Source organism: Petromyzon marinus, chromosome 32, assembly GCF_048934315.1.
Source record: "Petromyzon marinus isolate PM22_M1 ecotype Great Lakes invasive population chromosome 32, UKy_Petmar_22M1.pri1.0, whole genome shotgun sequence".
NCBI classification, from domain to species: domain Eukaryota; kingdom Metazoa; phylum Chordata; class Hyperoartia; order Petromyzontiformes; family Petromyzontidae; genus Petromyzon; species Petromyzon marinus.
The window spans coordinates 6776166-6798127 of NC_133698.1; the positions used below are offsets into that span (position 1 = coordinate 6776166).

The 21962-nt window shown below is 46.3% G+C and overlaps 2 protein-coding genes across 3 annotated transcripts in view; one reads left to right on the forward strand and one right to left on the reverse strand.

Annotated features, from left to right (window-relative positions):
• Positions 1-8: 8 nt before the first annotated feature.
• On the reverse strand, positions 9-10109 carry DPAGT1 (dolichyl-phosphate N-acetylglucosaminephosphotransferase 1). Its single transcript, XM_032964469.2, has 9 exons — positions 9601-10109; positions 7757-7877; positions 6974-7187; positions 6243-6389; positions 5436-5520; positions 5128-5316; positions 4510-4597; positions 2643-2798; positions 9-1607 (listed from the first exon to the last, which is right to left on the reverse strand). Exons 1-9 carry the CDS (start codon positions 9753-9755, stop codon positions 1542-1544), a joined length of 1221 nt encoding a protein of 406 aa, XP_032820360.1. The 5' UTR covers positions 9756-10109; the 3' UTR covers positions 9-1541.
• A 4489-nt stretch (positions 10110-14598) lies between these two features.
• Positions 14599-21962, forward strand: part of C2CD2L (C2CD2 like) — a 102062-nt gene continuing 94698 nt past the window's right edge. Inside the window, exons 1-2 of one of the 2 annotated variants that reach the window (XM_032964471.2) lie at positions 14599-15025; positions 15943-16591. In XM_032964471.2, coding sequence (XP_032820362.2) covers positions 16193-16591 — 399 coding nt within the window. In that variant the 5' untranslated portion in view covers positions 14599-15025; positions 15943-16192. Of the gene's footprint in view, positions 16592-21962 lie in introns of both variants that reach the window. The other variant, XM_032964473.2, reaches the window with a different exon arrangement.

Consider the following 21962-nt stretch of genomic DNA (forward strand, 5'->3'; position numbering starts at 1 on the left):
CCTTTGGAGAAGTTTCAAATAGACCTTGATTTTAATGTAATAACATTTTGCATTTCATCCTTTTGTATTCAATTTCAAATAAGTTACGAAAAATAAATGCATGTACCATTCACACACATTGTTTCCATTCGCTCGAATTTTAATCCATCGAGGCTGCATGAAATGCGCCTTGAGCAAAAAAAAGAGACTCGATCAAAAATCAAATACAGCCACATCCATCGTGATGAACCTGGACGCATGGCTTGCTCGAGTAAAAAGGTGCGACATCCAGACGACCAGACTTCAACACCTTCCGGCAGCGGTTACCAACAACCGGCCTGCTTACCGGCACTCTGCAAGTCCATGGTGAACTGTAATAGACTACGATTTCACAAAACACCGTATTTTTACAGCGTGGTGATCCGCTATTATATTTTTTTGACAATCGTCCGCGGATCCGGAGAGGTTGAGAACCGCTACCTTAGAGGAAGCCAAATCGATCCAAAACTTTTTTTTCTTCCAGTGGATAGTCACAAGAGTCAAGATTCATTCAAGTCCTCATGGGGAAAGAAACGTAGCTTTGAAAGCAGATGCTGCATCAATGTAGCATTCGTTCATTACTAACCGATCATGGATGTCTCACTCCAAGCATCCGTAATACACATCCCTATTGCAGCTGGCTACTTCCAGAACCAACATAATTTATGAGCCAATCACCTGCTAATGTGCCCAATTTTCATTAGATCTTTCAAGCTAAGCAGGCTTCAGCCAAGATAATAAGTGCACGGGATCAGGCCACCACAATGAGTGCGCACTAAAGGCTGTTTTAGGTGGCTTCGGAGCTGTGTTCAGGTGGTGGTCAGCAGAGGGAAGTTCAGAAAAATCCATTGTTTTACCGTACTTCTATCTTGAAGTAAGATCAAATAAACCCAATGAGCCACGTGGCATTGGGAGGCCCTCATCCAGCAATGGCTGTAAGCATGCACACTTTCAGTTGTGACATAAAAAGGCAGACTGAGTATGCACATTCCAATACACTTGTTAACAATGCTTTTTTTTCCCATTGTCAAACAAACAGACACGAAGAGTAAAAAGAGTTTCTTACAACAGAGTCGCCCTTCTGGCCGATATGCAATGTACATTATTTGTAGCGGGGCTCAGCACACTTCCCCTTGAGCCATTGGTTTATCAGTACCACCCTGGGTGGCCAACGATATCAATAATTTTCTTAAAGAATTGTATCTCTAGATCGCAAAACATCCATGATAGCAAAGTGACTGTGGTAGCTCTTTTTTGGAAGGGCATTAAAGAAGGGCATTGTACATTTTTAATATGATGAATTACGCATGTAAAGCAGACAGTATATCCACGAAAACATTCTGCCCCACTGTCAATTCTGGAAGCCATTTGCCACTCCAGGTAGTACTGACCAAACCCCCTGGCTCAAGGCCAAACAGGACGGAAGTTCTTCCTTCTTCACGCTTGTGCCGAGACTGCCAGAGACGCGCGGGAGTAATTTCAGCGCGCGGTTGACGCTTCATTGGATGAGCAGTGAAAGAGACTCAGACGTCGTAGAAAAGCCTGGCCAGCTGGTAGCGGATGAAGAATGCAACTGCACTGCCCAATACCTGCAATGCACATACAAGACAAGGACCCCCCCCCCCCCACACCGTATAGCCTTCAACAGACTGTAGGTGCAAGTACTTTTCGCGAGCACCTATACAGGCTGGCACAGCACATGAGGGGGTGGACGACCAGCACTACGCCCGGGCCGCCTTTGTCTCCCCAGTGGCGATGTTTACACATAGAATCAGGTACTCATTTGAGGCCGAGTAGACCTAGGAGAGGACCCAGGACCGGTTTAGATAGTCATCAATGGTGTTGGCCGTGAGCGGGAATCAAACTCTGGGTGCCCGGTTCGTAGCGCAGCGCGCTCACCAATACACCACCGCTCTCCATTTGTCCACATACACACACACATACACGCATAAATACAAAAAGCTTGGTTATTGCAACACAAACCCCCGAGGCAAGTGTGGTTAGCGAGCACCTATTAAAGCCAGCAGGGTGCATGAGGAGATCGTGTGGCCAGCGACATGCCCCGGCTGCCATTGTCTTCCCAGCGCTGATGTGTACACACTGCGACGGGGGCCCACATAAAAGGTGAGTTGACACTGCGGAAGTCCAGGGCATGGACAGATACCACTCGCCACTGATGTTAGCTTTGGCCGGGTTATCAAACAAAGGGCTCTGGCTTATTAGTGAAGTACTAAAAAACTACTAGATCACCACTCCCCATTGCTTAATGTGGACCATTAGTTTCAAGGTGGATTCAATACCAGAGGTTTTCCAGTAAGGATCGACTTGCAATTGCCCAAAGGTGTTGCCATTTTTTGAAAGAGCCAGAGCCGTAGCTTACAGGGGGCTTCGGCCGTGCTCAATGACGATTTGCCCGACTTCAGGCGGTAATAACACAAGAGCAAACAAATAATTTCACTTCGCTTTTGAAAACAATCGCCACGTGCGCGTTCGTCACGGTGAAAGTGTGCGGCACGGTCTAGCTTGCGCGCGAGTCTTAGAACGTGGCCCCCCCGAGCCCTTCGCGCGCGTTCACAAATCTCACCGTCGTTTTTTTGGGGCCTGAGGAAGCGCGAGGGCCTCACCTGCAGCAGCAGCATGGTGACGGTGAGCGTCTGTTCGTGCACCGGGCCCAGCGCTTTGAGCACGAGGTTGATGAGCGTCAGGTTGTTGCACTCCGTGTACTTGCCGTCCTCGCCAACGTCGTGCCGCACCTCCACGAGCCGCAGCCTCTCCCCGACCTGTACGGCGGGGCAGGGGGGGGATCCAGGGCTTAAACTCCCCTTTTAGAAATGGATCACGCGTTCACATATTATGATTAAGATTGGTTTAACACGAAGGCTTTCGCGACCAATATCATTCATAATAAAAGGGTTTTTTTTGGGTTAGATTGCATAAATATAAATGTGTCGTTAACACACCACCACCCGACACAGCCAATCGGTAAGGTTTGTCATGTAAACAAAACGTGACAATTAGTTAGTACTTCAGCACATCGGTGTGTTGGAGTGTAAACCCACAACATTTACAATTTGAGTATGACGTTTCGCTGGCGATTACAACCAGCTTCACCAGGCGATTTTCCCGAATTGTGAATACGTCTTCCCGTTTCTATTAAGATTGCTTGGGTAAACAAGCAAAGTAATCATAATAATGGTAAAAAGTATCACGAGCACAGACAAAAGGCGAGCGGTACATGGCGTGCCAAAATTGTTCTCGGAACAGCATTGCCAACTGTCCCGGCTGAAATTAAGTACTGCGGGTGCGCAATGTGCTGCTGCTGCAAGGGAGAGAGGAATCACGACCCTTTACACGCAAGGAGGCAGCACTTTCCCACTGCTGCAGAGTAAAAGGTTGTCACATGACTACCAGGTAACATTTAATTATCAATACAGGGACTCCTCTACTTACGAATGAGAGGTCTGTTCGTAAGTCGATATGTTTGCAAGTCAGACTTTACGCCTGTCGATTCCAAACATGTTGTACGGCATGTACACTAAACACGGGGAATGGCTTTAAAAGTTATATAATCTCCTATAGATGTAGATGCCACTGGTTCTTGATGTTCTGCAGATGTAGATACACCACCACCCCCATCTATTGCGCAGAGGTTGAACTTACGACTCAGGCCGAACAGGCAACTGGACATATGGATAGGTTTGTTCGTATCTCTGAAAGTCCTTATGTAGAATGTTCGTAAGTAGAGGAGTCTATGTAGCTGGAATTTAGGCCATTTAAGCACAGAACCAAATTTCATGAGATTTTTATTTGCACAAATTGGTGACTGGGCTGAGACCATAAACTCACTAAATCTGAGAATCAGGTTTAATCACAAGCAGATGCCCGGATATGAGCCCAGGCTCTCTCAGTCGTGCCATCTCAGCACTCTGACCACTGAGCCACCTGGCCAACTACCTCGACCTTAAACAGTGTGCGAATATAAAAAAATTGCCCCAGTTATCTTCTAGTTGGTCTATTGTCATCAGTCATAATATGAAGACATTTAAATCCTGATCTCTTGCAGAGATAGCAGTGTCAGGAAACAGCCCTGGAATGCTGATGTCACAGAATTACTATTGAAGTCATGTTAATAGGCATCTTCATACTGGCAGAACATGCCTTTTAAATGCCCTGAAAAGAGTCAATGTCACAAGGCAATAACTGTATATTTAAATTTTCAGATCTTGAATAAGCTAAATTAAGTAAGAAAAAAAATATGACCGTGTGTATGCACATTTATTAGTAACCAAGCTAAGACCATAACTTGCTCTACTTGAGAACCTGGGTTAATCACAGATGGCTGCTTGAATTCACAGCCGGAAACTCGGCAGTGTCGGCTGAGTGTTACGAAATTATATTAGCCATGGGCTGCCTGGCCACATCACAGTGAGGACATTAACATCAGTTCTCTTTCTGCTAATTGAGAAGTGTGTTTTAAACATCAGCGCTTACCTGCAGAATTGTCTTTCCAAGAGCTGAGAGTTCCGTTTGTTTGAATCTAGCAAAGCTCATGTCAAGCTTGCCTGTTGCACGATTCAATCTGAAGTGAAGAAACAAAAAGTATCATCATCATCGCCATCACCATGGCCACTCTGTTAAGTAAACCATGCAAGTGTAAATTACGGCAGCACTTGCTAAAATTCCAACCAGTGGTTAAACGAACATGTACAAGTTAAAATACAACATCTCGAAGTATCAAAATGACAATTGATACCAGGGGGTTCTCAATCAGACTTCCACTGACCCTAGAAGGTTGCAGGTTATTTAGGTTTTTTTTATCACAGTTGCTGAACACACGCTCAGAGGAGCACAGCTAACATCAGTGGCAATTGATATAAGGACAAGTCCTCGACCTCTCCTAGGGTCGACAGCCTTTAATATGTACCTGGTGCAATGTGTAAAGCTGGGGAGACAAAGGCATCCAGGCACAGTGCTGGCAACAACACCCGCTCATGCCAAGTAATAGCCATAATAGTTGCTCGTTAACAGGACTTGCCCCAAATTGTCCGTTAAAAAAGGGGTACACGCGGGGGGGAGGTTTGTTGTCTTTGAACACGTGTACGCACGCACCTGGGCAGGCGGTGGCGTGGACAGGGCACCAAGTGGAAGAGCTGGGGCACGGAGTAGATGAAGTTGGCCACCTGCGGCAGGAAAAAAAGCAGCATGGTCTTGCTGAAGTGGCCCAGGATTCCCACCACGGCGAACGTCATCCCGGCAAAGTAGCAGAACGTGTCGCCCACAAACACGCGCGACGGGTACCTGACCGCACAGACGAGATGCACACGGAGGCACACGGATGCACGTGCACACAAGTGACAAGGCGACGAACGTCCAGTCGCCAAAACGAGGGGGGTGCGCGCACAACAGGTGCGACTCACCAGTTGTGGTAGAGTAAGGCGAGAGTGGTGAAGAAGAATGGGAACATGAAGTAGAGGGAGAACATGTGGTCATCTCCGCAGTCTCCTGCAATGCAGACAGCATCCATAGCCAGTTATGTCCGTCTAGAAATTGAAATTGGCACTCGTTGAGGTGGCCTGGGTGACTCAAAGGCGAGAACACTGAACTAGGACCAATGAGATCCCAGAATGGAATTCGGGCAGTCACCTAGTGATTAAACAAAGTGTGGCAGTCACCTAGTGATTAAATAAGGTTCTCAAATGTGTATTAAGTTAACGCTCTCCATTTGATCACTGACCAGGTGGCTTAGTGCTAGAGCGAGCGGCTCGCAATCAGAAGGTTGCAAGTTTAAATGCTGGTTTGCGTCACTCAGCTCATCATCCCTCTAAGGTTCATAAAACAAGTAACATTTTGTAGGGAAGTCAACAGTGGTTGTCCCCTATGGATAGACTCACGCCCACCATAGAAGCGTGATTTGTCCAACACTGGCTCAGGGCTGTAAACAAGAGACTAGCACAGCCTCAGTGTTCATTTGAGCAAGAAATAACATTTACTTTTTTTTTATTTAAAGAGCAAATGTGGCATCAGCTGTAATTGGATGTGGAGCGTTCGTAACTACAAGACAAGGGGATCATGGGGCAGTGGTCGGTCACGTGACGGACAACTTTCTTTTTCCTTTCCTGAAGGAAACAGCCGCACCTACCGCGTACCGTTCAACCACAAATTAAGCGCAGCCCGTTGCTTTCAATGCACACTTGCAGCCAGGCGATTCCCACATCGGATCTTACCACTGAGCTCAAGGAAGTTGAAGATGATGATGGAGGCAGAGATGAGCAGGGCCTGCCCAGCCTCGAGGCCATTAATCCCAGCCAGGATGTTTATGGCATTGGTGCAGAACACGGCCAACATTCCCATGTAGACGTAATACAGGACTCCTGCAGAGGAACGTAGCACGCGGTAGTGGAATATAAATAACGCGGAGGTTTCGAAGATGATCTATTCGCGGAGGCTGTAAACCCACAGGCACTTCAGCAACCTCCATTGAGCGCGGTTGACTATGTACGATGCAAAAAAAAACAGACAGGCAGTCCTCGACTTACGAACACCTCACTTATGGACACCCGCACTCAAGAACCAGCTTTCAGAAAATATATATTTTTCACATTGAACTTTCACTTGCAAACTGAAACGCGGAACTATTTTGTTCAGCGGAGCTATGTAATGAGTAATAAAACGGATTATTTTCTATTTGTTTAATTTATTTTATGATTTATTTACGATAGTATTTTTTAGTGTTACATGCAAATGTACAACATTTCGTATTATTTATGGAGTTTAATAATGCTTCCCTTTTTTGCTGAACCATAACAGATTTCATAACACTGACCTATGGGCATTTAAAGATGGTATATTGCTGTTTTCCGACTTATGAACCACTCTACTTACGAACGGGTCCCAGCAACTAATTTATGTTCGTAAGCCAAGCACTGGCCCGTACGTACATCCGGGCCGTACCTACCGAGCTCAAGGTGCATGCCGAGCAGCGGGCGCAGCGGGTACGGCACGACCACGAGCGTGCGCCCAAAGTGTAAGAAGTAGACGGCGAGCAGGGGCAGCGAAGCGGCCGAGGGCAGCAGCAGCTTGTGGCGCCAGCGCAGGTTGAGCACGTCGTCGGCGAAGCCCAGGAAGATCATGCAGCAGATGGCGAGCAGGGCACCAAGCAGCCCCACAAACTGGGGGGCAAGGTAGGGGGCGATGGTGGCACACGAAATAACGATCGACCTTGGACCACATCCCTGCCAGAGATAAGATTAATTGTCACAATTCGGGGAGTTTTTGCGATTCGACTCGAGAAATCAATCTTTTTTGTCTCGTTATCGCCGTCCCCCTTTTGTATTGTGCGTATCATTTTTGTCTGATTTGCAGAGTTTTTTTTCCCGCTTTGTTAGGAGTACTTTGCTATTGTCTTTTGGTAACACGCTACAAGCAAAAAGTAAAAAAAAATTAGGCCAAGTCTAGGATCGTCAAATGATTAAACCACATGAATATTTGCCATAATGGTTTACCTTTGAATAGTTGACTTGCTCATGATGATAAACAAAACTATATTTTGGGCAATACTTTTAGGTAATAATTTATAGAATATAATTAATATACTGCACGTGATTTGTACATGGTAATGTATCCACATGAGTTCAAAACTAAAAACCCAAAGGACCCATTAACTATCAGCATTATACAAGAAATTATCAATGCTCCCATCTAGCTTGTCAATTTCATTGTGGTAATGGAGGTATCTCACCTGGTCATGAGGGAAGTTTGTGCATCCTTGGCCGATCCAACAACCCAAGAAAGGCACGGGGATGAAGCAGAAGAGAATGAGGAGGAAGACAGCGCCGCTCACCACGCCCAGAGACTCGGGACTGCCACGTACACAAATACAAAACCTCTTGTTTTGATTATCCAGACTCTTGCAGGAAGTGCTGTTCGTAAGCACCTATAACACACCTATTTAAAAAAAAATGTTTACCAAGTCGCACTGAGCTATATAGCTCTTTTTCAGAAGTGACCTGGTCACAAATGATAGCTCAACGAAGTGGCTTATCAAGTGGAAATTTATAGCAGCCAAATGCTCTAAACGCATGTTTCTAAATGTGGAGGGAAAAACCAGAGGACCCGGAAAAAAATCTACGCAAACACGGGGAAAACATGCAAACTCCAAATATAGAGGCGTCAGGGTGCAACCCACAACCTTCTGCACGAGGCAGTGATGTTTATAAAGTGCACCAGCGACTCACGTGCAGCGGAGTCGACCTAGTGTAACAGCAACGATTCAGATAATCACCACTTATTCAAACTGCAGTCGAGAATCAAACATGGATCGCCGGGTTCGTAGCATTGTGCTTTTATCACTACACTTTCACTCTACAGAAGTCCGATACTTTGTGGGACTGCCAATACCCACATAAGTACCCACGGGACAATGTGATCTGTGAACTCAATTTAAACCAGACTCTTTGGTTCTTTCGGTAAAGTCACGTAGATATAAAATAAAATAAATAAAATCACGACGTTTCGGGCGCAACACAAATGGAGCCATTAACTTTCAGCAAACAATTGCCCACTTCAGCAATTGTTTATTGCTGTGGTTGTTTCCACCTGATGACGGGCACTTTGTGTTGCACCCGAAACGTCGTGATTTAATTTATTTTATACCCACGTGACTTTACCAAAAGAACCAAAGATCCCTGCAGTCACGAAAACTTCAAATCTAGATCCAATTTACAACTAAAGAAAATCTGGTGCTTGTTCCTTTCATGGAACGCATATTTATTATTTGCAATACATCAGTTAAAACAATGCGATAAACGGCACAACAAAACCAATGTCGAGAGATATGCGAGAATTCAGAAAACACGACAAATCTCCCAGACGTTTCACTGGTGGTTACAACCAGCTCCATCAGGCAATCTGCCAGAATTATCAACATGTCGTCATGTTTCGGTCTTAAATTGAGTAAAGGCGATGTCATCGCTGTGAGCCTATGAGGCGCGAAGACCAGAGGTGGGGGTTGTCATGTACAGAATAGTCATATAAATTACAACGGATTACGTTAATGTTTATAATCACCAGCGAAACGCCTTACTCGAATTGTAAACGTTGCGGGTTTACTCTCCGACACACCGGTGTTCTGCAGTAGTAACTCATTGGGCACGTTTTGTTTAAGTGACAAACATTACTAATTCGCTGCGTCGGGTGTGGTGGTTTGGTCACAGACACATTTATATTTAGGCGATCTAACGCAAAGGAAAAAAAAATAGTCCCTTTATTATGGATATTGGTCGTGGAATACTCTGGGCGTTAACCCCGTTTAAAAGAGCCCACGTGCGAGTGTTGTCACCACATCTACGCCTCTATTTAAAGAACGAAACAGGTGGACTTGTCCACAAATCTGGCTGTCGCCTGATGCAGCTGGTTGTAATTACTGGCGAAACGTCGTACTCAAGATTGTAAGTGTCGTGGCTTGTCTCTCCAAACACACCGCTGTTGCTGAACTAGTGACGAATTGGCCACGTTCTGTTTACGTGCCAAACCTTTACTAATTGGCTGTGTCGGGTGGTGGCGGGTTTATCGACACACACTTACACTTTCTTATCGTCCGTCTTGTTGAGGTCTCTGCCGCACAGGTTTGCCGCGAGGAAATGCGGGCAGAACGCCGGGATGAGACGCAAGGTCGCCGCAAAGCCCGCGATGGACGCGCACACGTTAATGAGCAGCGGGTAGAGGCTTGTGTGCGCCATGGTGACCCGGGAAGTTGCGGGCGGGGGGGGGGTGTGTGGTGGCGTCCGCTGCACCTGCGCACGGGACGGAAGTGTCCTAGTCGAGGCCGCTGCGCTTTCGAACCTCGGCAAAATGCGCTAGGCCGCGCGGAGTCTGCGGGCGCGTGGGGGTGAGGGGGCCCAAACGTTGAGCCGCGAATCGTCAATTACAACTCGAATAAAAGTCGCCTCAAATAACTCGCACACGAGAGACGCTTAGACGCGCCGACGGGCACCGACGAGGAAGAATTGAAGAGCGCCGTGCCCGAGTACGCGATGTTTTGCGTCGGCGCTGGGACGCGGCGATTGGGCGCGCAGCTGGAGCCAATGGCAGCGCGACCAGTGGCGATATATCGCGATATCGCGAGATGCGGCGCGATATATCGCGATATATCACGCGATAAACTAGAGATCGTCTCGCGGACCACGCAGTGAAGAACTGCGTGCGGTGGTTGCGGGTCTTCTTTGTCCTAAGGTCACCGTCAAAATAGCGCAGCTGTCGTCAATAACCCACGCGGTTTATAACCCGCAATTGTTGCACAGGTGAAATTTAGTTTTCAGGTCCATACGGCGTACAGCCGTTTCAATGCGGGCAACACACGTGCTTTTTGTTGTTGTTTATTTATTTGTGTTTCTCCCTTGTGATGGGACTTTGTAGGATGAACGTTGAGATTTATAAAGGGGCACGGGGTGGCCCATAAGGTCTGAATTTGTCTCGAAAAAGGTATGCACTGATAAGGGTTTGACAGGTATGGAGTAGTGTCGTGTATCGTAGTGTAGTGTATAATGTAGTATATGGTAGTGTATAGTAGCATACCTGTCAACCCATCCGGTTTACCCCTTTTTCTTGTACAGGGAAATTGAGTTTTCAGGTCCATACGGCGTATAGCCGTTTCAATACGGGCCATAAAAAGTGTGTCTGTTTGTGTTTCTCTCTTGTGATGGGACTTTGTGGGATGAATATTGAGATTTATAAGGGGCACGGGGCGACCCATAAGGTCTGAATTGGTCTGTAATAAGGTAGACACTGATAAGGTGTTTACAGATATTAAATAATTGTGAGCAAATGGGAAAGCAGTGAGGATCACATGAATGCAGTTCTTCGGGAACTGTCCATGGTTTTTACAAAAACACCAACGGCTGAGTGACTTTTTTTCGGTACATGTTTTTTTTGTTGCTGCGCGTGTGGTGTTGCGCTGTTTGAAACTTGTGGTTTTCCAAGCCTGTACACATTTTTTTTCTCTCCTGTTACGACGAGCTTTTTCGTCATTTGCACGGCAAGACCTGAGAGCAGATGGCGAGGAGATTTACCGGTTTCGGGGCAGATCCTGGTGGGTCGCGTGTCTCCTCCGCCAGAGGGCAGTGAAGCATTGTCAATGAGATGCGGTGGTGGTGGTGGCGGTGGTGGCGGTGGCTCGAACGGCAGTGGCCACGATCTTGATCCTGACGATACAATGACGCCGTGCTTGACAAACCCCTCCCGTGTTTGTCTCAGAAGAATCCACATCCGGGAGGTGTTGAGCAATCGGTTTTGCAACGTTTGCATATACACAGTACACTGCCCTAGGGACTTTTACACTCACGATTTGGTGGGGCGGTGGCACAGTAGTTGACGGACTGCATCGTGAACCCGTGTAACCCGAGTTCGAAATCTCGCCCCCCCGACTCTCCTTCGCACTGTCGCAATGACAAGCCTCAACTGCTGAAGTCTGTCTTTGATTTTCCATTCATGAAGGCGATGTTGCTAGTCGGTCTGTCGATGTTCAGTGTATCTAAAGGAATTTCAAAACCAGGAGGTGCGATATTTTGGTGTTTATTCTGGACGTGCGCGTTGTTCCACCCTGTTTTCCAGCTTTCTCTTCAGGATCTGGGTGCGATTCCAGGATGGCGAATAGCGTGATCCCAGAGGGGGCATCGGGAATTGAGTCGGCGGTGAGATGCATTGTTGGAAATTATTTCAAGCAGTGCCACGGTGGCGAGATGCTATCTCCTTTGCATGGTGTGCAGAAAGTCGTGGGTTCTAAACCCTATCCCGACGCCTGTAATACTTGGAGTAGGCAAGTTCGCTCTCCGTTGTCGTGTGGATTTTTCTCGGGGTTCTCCGGTTTTGCCCTCCACATTTATAATCAACATGCATTTAGATGACTTGGCTGCTCCTATAAATCCTCACATAATGATAAGACACTTCAATGAGCTATCATGTGTGGCCAGGTCACCTCTGAAAAATAGCTAATCGCTCAGTGGGCTTTACCTGGTAAAATAAAACAATAATAAATATGTATAATCTGCATTGGATGATCTATTTGAGAGTCATCATGATAGACCGAATGCGTTGACACTGTTTTTCAACGTATTATATATATTTTATATTTCAGCTTACACGCTTTCCACACCAATATTATGAAGCAGAATTTGATCAAGCAATAAAATTCTGGATCCGCTTCGACCTATCTTGGTCTCGGCAGCAGGGTCAGGCTTGTTAAGCAAATGCTGCTAGATTACCAAATATTATTGGCAAGCTCATAACACGTCGGCTGTGAGGGTGCTTGGAGGCTGCTTGAATTGAGGGACATTGCCAGAGAGTGAATTCGAAGCCTTCAGTTTCTAGGAATGGATCTTCGGACCTTTAGGTCGTAAATAGTTGCATTTACGCGTTGTGTTTGATGGCTGTCAGAAGTGTAACACAAAACAAGAACTCTGGACTTGTCCACGGGAAGGCGCTCTTTCACCGCGCTTTCAATGGGTAGGATCAATGAATCCCCTATGCATGTGCTCATTATTTTTATCTCATTAATTGCGTCCTCAATATCGTCGTTAATCGTGGTCAATCCGTTGCTGGGATGACGCCTTTCTCAAGCCGCCACCGCCACCTCTCACAATCCTGCGATTTATGAATCCACTTAGCACCTGTACATTAACTGATTTCGATGCCCCATCTCCTAATGAGACGAGCGCTCTCGGATGGATCCCATTCCTTGGCTGCCACTCCGCGTCATCGTGGATTTGCAGTGATCGAGAAAAAATTAATACGTGTAAATATGTATGCTCGTCTTGAGTGGATGTACTTCATTTTAAGCAAATATTTTATGTTACGAGTTTGTGAAGCTCATTTGGACTTATTAATCTGCCTTTATTGCCTGTTACTAAAACACACTGAATATGCCCTATCTGGTCGGATCTCGTAAGCTAAGCAGTGTTATACCTGGATAACGCTTGGATGTGTGACCACCCATGCATAAAAACAAACAGGTGTTGTCAGCTGCTGTCAGCAGATAGCCAGTGCGGCGCAATCCATTTATGTGCTCTGCTATGTTGCAACATCTACGCCAACCCGAACGGACTAGCATCGGTGAAGTAAGGTCCAATAACTCCCACAACCGTCACGGCGCGGAGAGGCCCTCATTCGGCATTGCAATTACAAAAAAAGCGTGGCATATTTGTTGTTATGTTTGACTCCTTTGCAACAAACGTAATATAATTAATTCTTCAAAATGTATGTATATGTTGTCGACAATTGAGGATGTATTAAATAGGTTTATTGAATGTTGTCTATTTGATCATTCAAAGCAGCTACTTTTCAAGCACTGCCCATTGTACACCATGTCATTCAATTGCTTCCCAGAATCTAAAGACCGCCTTCACGGAGGTAATAAATCTCAACGTACCCCCAGTCTGGTCATTTATTAAATCACTGACATTGCAATAAAACACAAGTACCGTATTTGGGAAACTTTTCACTTCCTTTATTCGATTACCGTATTATCTAACAGATTGGGAGTGCGTCTTATAAACCGGTAGGTGTGTACCTGTGTCAGTAACCAGATTTGTATGACTTTAATCACACAGGGGATAGGTTTGGGGTGCAATGGGGAGTATACTCGGTCTACCAGAACTGTTTCGTCTCACACATACCGTGTTCAACCACCACTCTGAAAATCACATCAACATACCCATTCACTAGCTCATCCACCCATCCATATATTAATCCACTCACTCAATCACCCATCCAACAACCATACTGCAGGTCACCTCACGGCCCTTTATGCTTTCATCCCTCGCACTGCTCTTTAGAATTCTCTACCACGGTGGGAAGATGTCAACTACCTCGCCTGGTATACAGCAGCGCATGGGTTCGATCCAGACTCTGACGCCTGTATATTTGGAATTTGCATGTCTCTATCCCCATGGCTGCGATACTCCGGTTTTCCCCTCCACCTTTAAAAACACGCGTTTCGAGTATTTGGCTGCTATACATTTCCACATGCTGATAAGCCACTTTGCTGACCTATCATTTGTGGCCAGGTCGCTTTTGAAAAATAGCTATATAGTTCCGTGGGTTTCTCCTGGTAATATAAAACAAAGTTTATTTTTTTACCATCATATCTTTCCCCCATGTTCTTGAATCAACCTTGCTCACTTTAAGCAACATGTTAACTCTGATCGATTACACCTTTTATTAGTGATGTTTGTTGCTGGCCGCTCGACGTGTTGGACCTGTACGTGTGAAACAAATGTGAAATAAAAGTTACCGCATAAACTAGAGTTTTCGAACTTGTCTATTTTTTTCAACGTGTCACCCCCCTTTGAAACCCAGCACCGGTGCAGCGGGTTGCGTTTTACTGAGTGGCAGCCACTTGCACCATCAACGCCCCACCCCCATTCCTCCCCCCCTCCGTTGGTGGGTGGGTGGTGGGCGCGTTTCTGATTGGCCAAGCGCGCGCATTGCAACCGGTGCAGCCGGGCGCACGGTTGCATTTGATTGGCTGAGACTCGTGCAACCGGAACCGGTGCGGCCGTGCACCCCTCCCCACCACCACCACCACGACCCCCCCCCCCACGTCCCAGTGTCGACTCCGCACGCGCATGGGTTTCGGTGCTCACTCAGAAGCCACCAACACCACCACTACCACCTCGTCGTTGGTGATGAGACGCTGCCTTCTTCAAGCCACACGCCGCCAGTGTTAGATATCAACAACAACCACAGCAAGCAGCAGCAACAAAGCGACGCCACGTTAAATAGCTTAGCATTGCTAACTAATCGATAGAGTTAATGGTCAATGATCCGAGCTGCGTCGGTGATGCGGCGGTCGCGTGTTAATTTTTTAGTAATGATCAGGGCGGCAGGAAGGGAGGAAGCTAGAGTCGGAGCCGCGTAGACAGAGGACCGAGTGTGCGTCTGGGACAATACCGAACATCGCCAGTGCCTGACCGAGTGGCTTACTGAGTGACTCTCACTGGCGCTTCCTGACTAAGTGAGTGCTTCGTCTCTCCCCGATTGAGTCGCCGAAGCGAGAGTGTTAGTGGCTTTTTCGAACGACTCGCCGACTTGCCGAGTGATTCCACACTTTGCGAGTTAGCTTATTGGATTTCCGAGTGCGTTGTCTTACTTATTGAGACTCAGCGTGCTTTGCTGGCTTACACGAATGACTTGATAGGTTGACCGAGTTACTGATTAATGTATTCACTGGCGGATTGATCGTTTTATTGACTGACGAGCTGGCATTCTGTGACTGACAGTAACTGGCCGGTGGACTCTTTGACTGGCTGACTAAATGGCATGCAGACTGGCTTACTGACTAGCCGACTGACTGATTGTTTCAGCTGTCCCTTTATAAAGAGGACGGGAATGATCTGTATGGCTGTTGTCGCTGAGATTTGCCAGCCGTTGCGTTGCAGCGTTGAATCGAGATGTTTGTATTGAACTATGAACGGTGACTTTGGTGATCAGGCGGACGACTTTGAACCCGAGTGACTTAACTCGCTAGCCGACTGACAGATTCGACTGCCAGGACCGACACATACGAGACACCTATTCGCCAAATGGCTGCGAAGTGAGGTTGATAAAGCGACTGCGAACCGACTTTACTACAACAACAACAAGTGACTAAAGGTAATTAATTGTGTGGGTGGTTTGAGCAATAGTGGAGTGACTGAACTCGGCAGAGACATGGTGTGGGTCGCACGTGAATAGGCAGGTGCCAGAATAGTGACTCGTCAAGTGTCAAGACCACATCTGGTGAAACAAAAATAAAGAGAGCTTCAGATTCCGCTTCCGCACGTTGGGAACTCGTGTGTGTGTGTATAGGGGACTGGAGAGAAGTGACTTGGGGGGGTGGTGGGGGGAAGTGTTAACGTTTGGCCCTCTAACGTGTTTGTTCCGGACAACCAGCGACGTTTTAGCTGAGCTGTCTGCAACATCGGCGAAGTGACTCGCGACTCGAGTGCCCCGGCCCGTCGGCGAGGCGCGCCTCGGTGTTCCGTGCGAGCGAACTCCTCCCGAGCCCACCGGGCAAGTTGGTGTGAACCATCTTGCCGGCAAGCGCACGAGTGAAGTTCGTCAACCATTCTTCGTCTCTCGCCCACCGGTGAACTCGACTCATAAAGACCGCCGCAGAAGAAGAAGCCAACTGCTGCCCGTCATGGAACAGCAGCTGCAGCAGGAGGTGGAGGCCGTCCCTGGAGACGAAGCCATCCCCGGTTCCATGGCCGGAGTCCCCGGCAGCCTTGACCTGAGCAGTGCCCAGGGGGTCACCCTCCTGCTGCTGTTCGCCGCCTCGGCCCTCACGGTGCTGGCGTGGCTCGCTCAGTACTTGGAGCAGGGAGGCGGCAGGCGCCGTCACCTGCCGCCTCCTCTCCTCCTTCGTCTCCTTCCCCGGGGACTGCTCGGGGGGGCCGCCGCGGGGCCTCGGTCTCGCCTGGGCGGCGTGGCCGACCCGGCGAGCCTCGTGGCCGGACTGGCGGCCGTGCCCAGCTGGGGTGCGGAGTTGGGGCGCGCATGGCTGAGGGCTCTCAACGAGCAGCACGGACACAGGCACGGGGTGAGTTCTCTTCGTGCAATGAGTTCACGGTGGGGTGGTGGTGGTGGTGGGGGGGTTGTCGAGATGCCTCGACGTGTCCGGGACACTTGAAGTCATCGCCCGACAAAAGTCCCCGGGCACTGCGGGTTAAGTCACTTTCGCTTGCCGTTCGGGCACTTTTAAGTCACTTGCGTGCAGACGCTTCGCTCGAGTTCACCCACACTGATGTTCGTGCACTTTTTAAGCGTACCCAAGTGATGTATGTACAAGCCAACAAGCCAGGAATTCGATTAACTAACGTCCAGGCACATCAAACCGCTGTGCTAGATGTTTTCAAGACACCTTGCAAGAGAGCCTACGAAACAACATCGGTCACATATCACTCATGTCCAGGCACCTCGCATAAATCCAATCCACCTCACCGATGTTCAGACAACGAAGTTAACTTTGCTTGTCGCCCGGACACGTTTAGTCTCCAACTTTGGACACTGCTCCACAGTCACTCGCAAGGTTCCAGGACAGTTTCTCGTCGCCACTACATTGTCCCATGCAGACTTGTCATGCTGTCACCATTCAGGCACCTGGCCGCTTTACGTGTGCCCATTCACGTTAGTATTCTGCTGATTATGAGACGCTTCAGAAAGTAATTAAGTGTAATTTAAGTTCAACAAATCCGCTCGCACACCTTTTATGAAGTAGGTACACCCCTAACTTTTGCTTTTAAAACACTAAGTGCGTCTTATAATCCGCAGACTACTGGTCGAAGTAGTGCGAATGTCAAAAGTTGTGGTTGTCATCGTGTCTGGTGGTGCACGGTGGTACTGTACTGCACTGTACTGCGACACGTGTGTGCGGTGGTGACACGTGTTGGCTTGTTTATAGCGATGCTGATGCCTTGTAGTCTTTACTGTTATCGTTGGTGTCTGGTGTAGTATCGTAGACGTGTGAGAGTTTGGATTTAGTATTTTAGTGTTCGCTTAAAGGCAGCTGAAAGCTTTCTGAGACAAAAAAATCCACGTGTGACCTGAGACACGACACATATAGAGTACGTCCACGTGAATGAATTTCACGTGTAATTGAATGTTAGGTTGTAATTATGTTGACGTATTGCAAGATAGTGTGTGTAAGATTTGAAGCTTTCGTGACTGCAGGAATCCATGCTCTTTGGTTCTTTCGGTAAAGTCACGTAGGTAGAAAAATACAATAAATCACGTTTAGATTGCAACACAAGCAATCGTCATCAGGTGGGAAAACCACAGCAAGAAAACACATTTTTGCGTGTCAATTGTCATGTTGCTACGAAGGTAGTGATTGATGCACGGTACGATTTATACAAGACGGAACTTGTGTTGATGTTTATCATAAACTTGAGTCGCTGAGTTGGTAGTAGTATTCAAGTACCCTACAAACTACAAACAAACAACATTCGACATTCGCATTGAGGAAAAAATATTTACTGACGTCGAGGAAATTAACCTTCAGGGCAGACAGACATATATTAACTTTGCTGTTCGAGTTTGGGCTGTGCACGTTGTGCTTTGTTGACTGTTGTGTTATTAGCTCGCCAGGTTGTGTTGTTAATTTGAATATCCCCATTGTGTTAATGAAAATGCTTGGGCCAAGAATGTGTTTATAGGCGTAGAAGTCGAGAAGGGAAGGACGTTCATACTTTATTTATACGTTGGCATTTACCGCAGAGTACTGCACGTGCTTTGTGCTTCTGTCAGAGATGTGAACTCCCTCGCCTGGTACGCAGGGGGTCGTGGATTCGACCCCGACCCTGACGCCTGCTCTATATTTTGGAGTTTGCGTGTGTCTACGTGGCCGCGTTGATTTTTTTTCTCCACGTTCAGAAACGTGAAACGTGCGTTGAGAGTATTTGGTTACTATACACTTCCACATGATGAGCCACTTTGTTGAGCTTATAAACACTGTGTGTAGGTCTCTCCCTGGCTCCTCCTCCCCCGCCTCTCTTACCTATAAAGCCTCTTGTTACAGCAGCCCTTTTGCCCACTTCAGCAATTCTTTCTTGCTGTGGTTGTCCCACCTGATGACGGACGCTTGTGTTGCGCCCGAAACGTCGTGATTTAATTTAAATTTTCTACCTACGTGACTTTACCGAAAGAACCAAAGAGTATGAGATCCCTGCAGACACGGAAACTTAAAATCTAGATTGTGTGTCGGTCGTTTCTGATAAGAGCTATACAGCTGAGTGGACCTTACCTGCTAAGATAATAATAGTTTGTAGTTTTTTTTATACAACGGCACACTACACCATACACATTACAGTGCACTCATTTGATGTTATTACAATAATAACATTTTCACTATGCTAGGGCAGTACAGTATTGTGTGTTATTGACAACTGTCAAAATGTATTGCCTTTGTCATTGTCACTATGTGGTAACGTTTTGAAGTTCTTCACCATTAACCTTCAGTATTCAGTTTAATAATTACTTGCCATTAATTTATCACGTTATCATTCTCACTCTTCTATCGCCGCTATCATGGTTGTTACTTTTCCCACGAACTCTACCCATAATTAAGGAATCTTGTCTACCAGACTGACTTTTTTTTAATTATTACAAGCTTTTATTTCACTCACTCTGTTGTTGTATCCTCAAATCTTGTAACTCAATTGTAACCCACTTCCCAACGTGGTACCGACTGCAAACTTGGTATACTTATGTCATACTGATGACAATAGCATATTCTATCATAAAAAAATATAATAAAACATTTTAAACGATCTTTTTACACACTTTCTATGAACTCACTCTGTCTTGTTGTATCCTCAAATCCTGTAACTCAATTTTAACCCACTTCCCAATGTGGTATCGACTGCAAACTCAATATACTTATGTCATACTGATGACAATACTATATTATATCATTACAAATTTAAAATATATATTTTTAAGCGATCTTTTTTATATGTTATGTTTCGGCTTGGGTCTAATTTTCCACGCTCAACTGACGTTGGCTGTAAGTCACCACGGGTCCCCTTACGTTGTGGCAAGCTTCGGGACCACTTCCTGGAGTCGTGGTGGAGTTCTTCTGCCATTATTAGCACGGTACATTTCATTAAAGCGTGTTTAAAAAAAAAGTATTTTTAAATATTACTTATTTCTCACCAAAAAACCCAAGGCAAAGATCACACCCTATAGCCTTGACAGACTGTTGGGGCAAGTGCTGTTAGCGAGCACCTGTGAAGGTCGGCTCGGCACGCGAGGGGGTCGGTGGCCAGCACCACGCCCGGCCGCCTTTGTCTCCCCGGTCGCGATGTTCACACAACCGCACCAGGTACTCATTTGAGGCTGAGTCGACCTCTACACTGCAGGTCACAAACACATTTTCTGGTTCTTCCCTCCCACATCTGCTTCAACCCATCTTCTCTTATCTGTTACACATTCAGTCGTGCTGTTTGTTGCTTGACGGGCTTGGCCTTTGAGGACTTCTTTGAGCCTTTGCTAGACAACAGTGGTGACGTAACTGACCGGTTATTTCTCTTAAAATGGAGCGTTACAACGTGTAATTTACTGCCTTTTTGTCGCTGTACATTAAACTACTGTTAACCCGTAATTGACCAGCATGGTGAAGTATGGTCAAACAACTCCCATTACCTTACACGGCGGTCATTGACAAAGGGCTTCCTATACGTTTGTTATTATTTAACTCTCATTGTCCAGTCAAGAGTGAAAAAGCAATCTGCTGTTTCTGCGCCGTGTCGTTGTATATCAGTTCACTCAGCGACTCATGGAATCAGCTGTAACAGTATTTGTGAAGTGAATGTTAATATTGCACGATGACTGCATTGACATTCAAACTAATGTTTGTCCTTTTGTCATTTTAGCATTATGCTCACAACAAACACTTTTGGGGCACACCGTTTGCGTCAGCGAAGGCACCCTATTTTGGCACACTGTTTCTGACTCGACATGTGAATCTTTCAGCAGTCATTTATAGAAATATGTTGACATTGAATTTTCGATTGAATGAAAAACAGCATTCATTATTGCATATTTGCCATACCTGTACATTCGTTAAATATGAAAAGGCTGGCGGAACCCTGTCACTTGAATTTGGAATTTCTACCACTGGCTAAGACATGAAATCACTGCTGTCCTATTACTTGGTTGAGCAAGGTCACAATTTGCATCATCTTTTAAATAAAGCTTTTGTTCTAGTATAGTGTTACTTTATTCCAATAACCTGTTTTAGTAATTATTGTTGTTCCAGGGTTGAGCTGCTGTTCGGAACAGCATTTAAATGTAATATTTGGCCAAGTGCGTCACTGAGCGTTGGTGTCATTAAGTGTTGCCTTGTGGGGAGTTTTAGCCCACAGTTATATGCAACGCAGGGGCTTTTGTATCTGACAAGTGTTCTGTAAGGGACGGCCGCAAATGTGGCAGTCAAAACCAAAAGGTTAGCCCTGTACGTACTGCTCCGTGTCACTGCAAGCGTGTGGATATTCATAAAGGCACACTCTCCATCATTGGTAGTTGTGCAGTTGTGGGTAATTTATCTATGAAACTGGTAATTTTCTTATTTTAGCCACGGTTTCGGTACATAATGGCCTACTGACGCAAACAGTGTGCTGCATATGCGTTTGAGTTTCTTTGATGTGTTGTTCCGTTTCTCGGCTATTTTACAAAACAGATCCGTGGTGCTGCGTGAGACACAGCAACAACAGCAAAACAAAAGACTAAAACATAAGTATTGCAGAGAGCGAAACACGTGAATAAAAAAAACAGAGCAAATATAATACTGTAGGGCAGCAAAAGGTGCCAGAAAATGTTAGGTACGGGTGCAATTAATCTTCTATATTTGAGTCTTCACAGTGGTATAAAAAAAATCTAAAAAGGACGGTGCAAACATGTGGGAGCAAGAGGCGCAAAATAAAAAAAAATTATGTGCATGTGCAAGTAAGCTTTGTGTTTTGGCCTCATTGGGAAATCAAGGAGGAGTGAAGGAAGGAAACCATGATATTTGGTTGGGCTTCCAGAATTTCGGAGAACTCCTCTTACCCATGGTAATATGGGAGGCCCAATATCACAGATCATATTATTCACGGGGTTATCTGAAACTTTACTCAATTTATCCGTGGGAACATTTTTTTCGGATAACTTGCGGGTAATTAGATAAAGCTGTCAAGTGGCTCCTCTTCTGCAGGAAAAATGTGTGCATAATAGGAAGCTGATCTGCAATGAGCTATAGGGAAAAACGTTGTTAATTGGAAATAATATGGCGCTGATAATTAATAGGAGTTTTTACGGACCAAGTAGTTTCTGGGTAATCGGGAATAGGATAAGAGGAGATGTCAGGAGTCTCTCAAAGCACTACTTGCTACCCTGTCCTCCTCAGATATTGAGCAATAGGAGTTGGTTCTGTG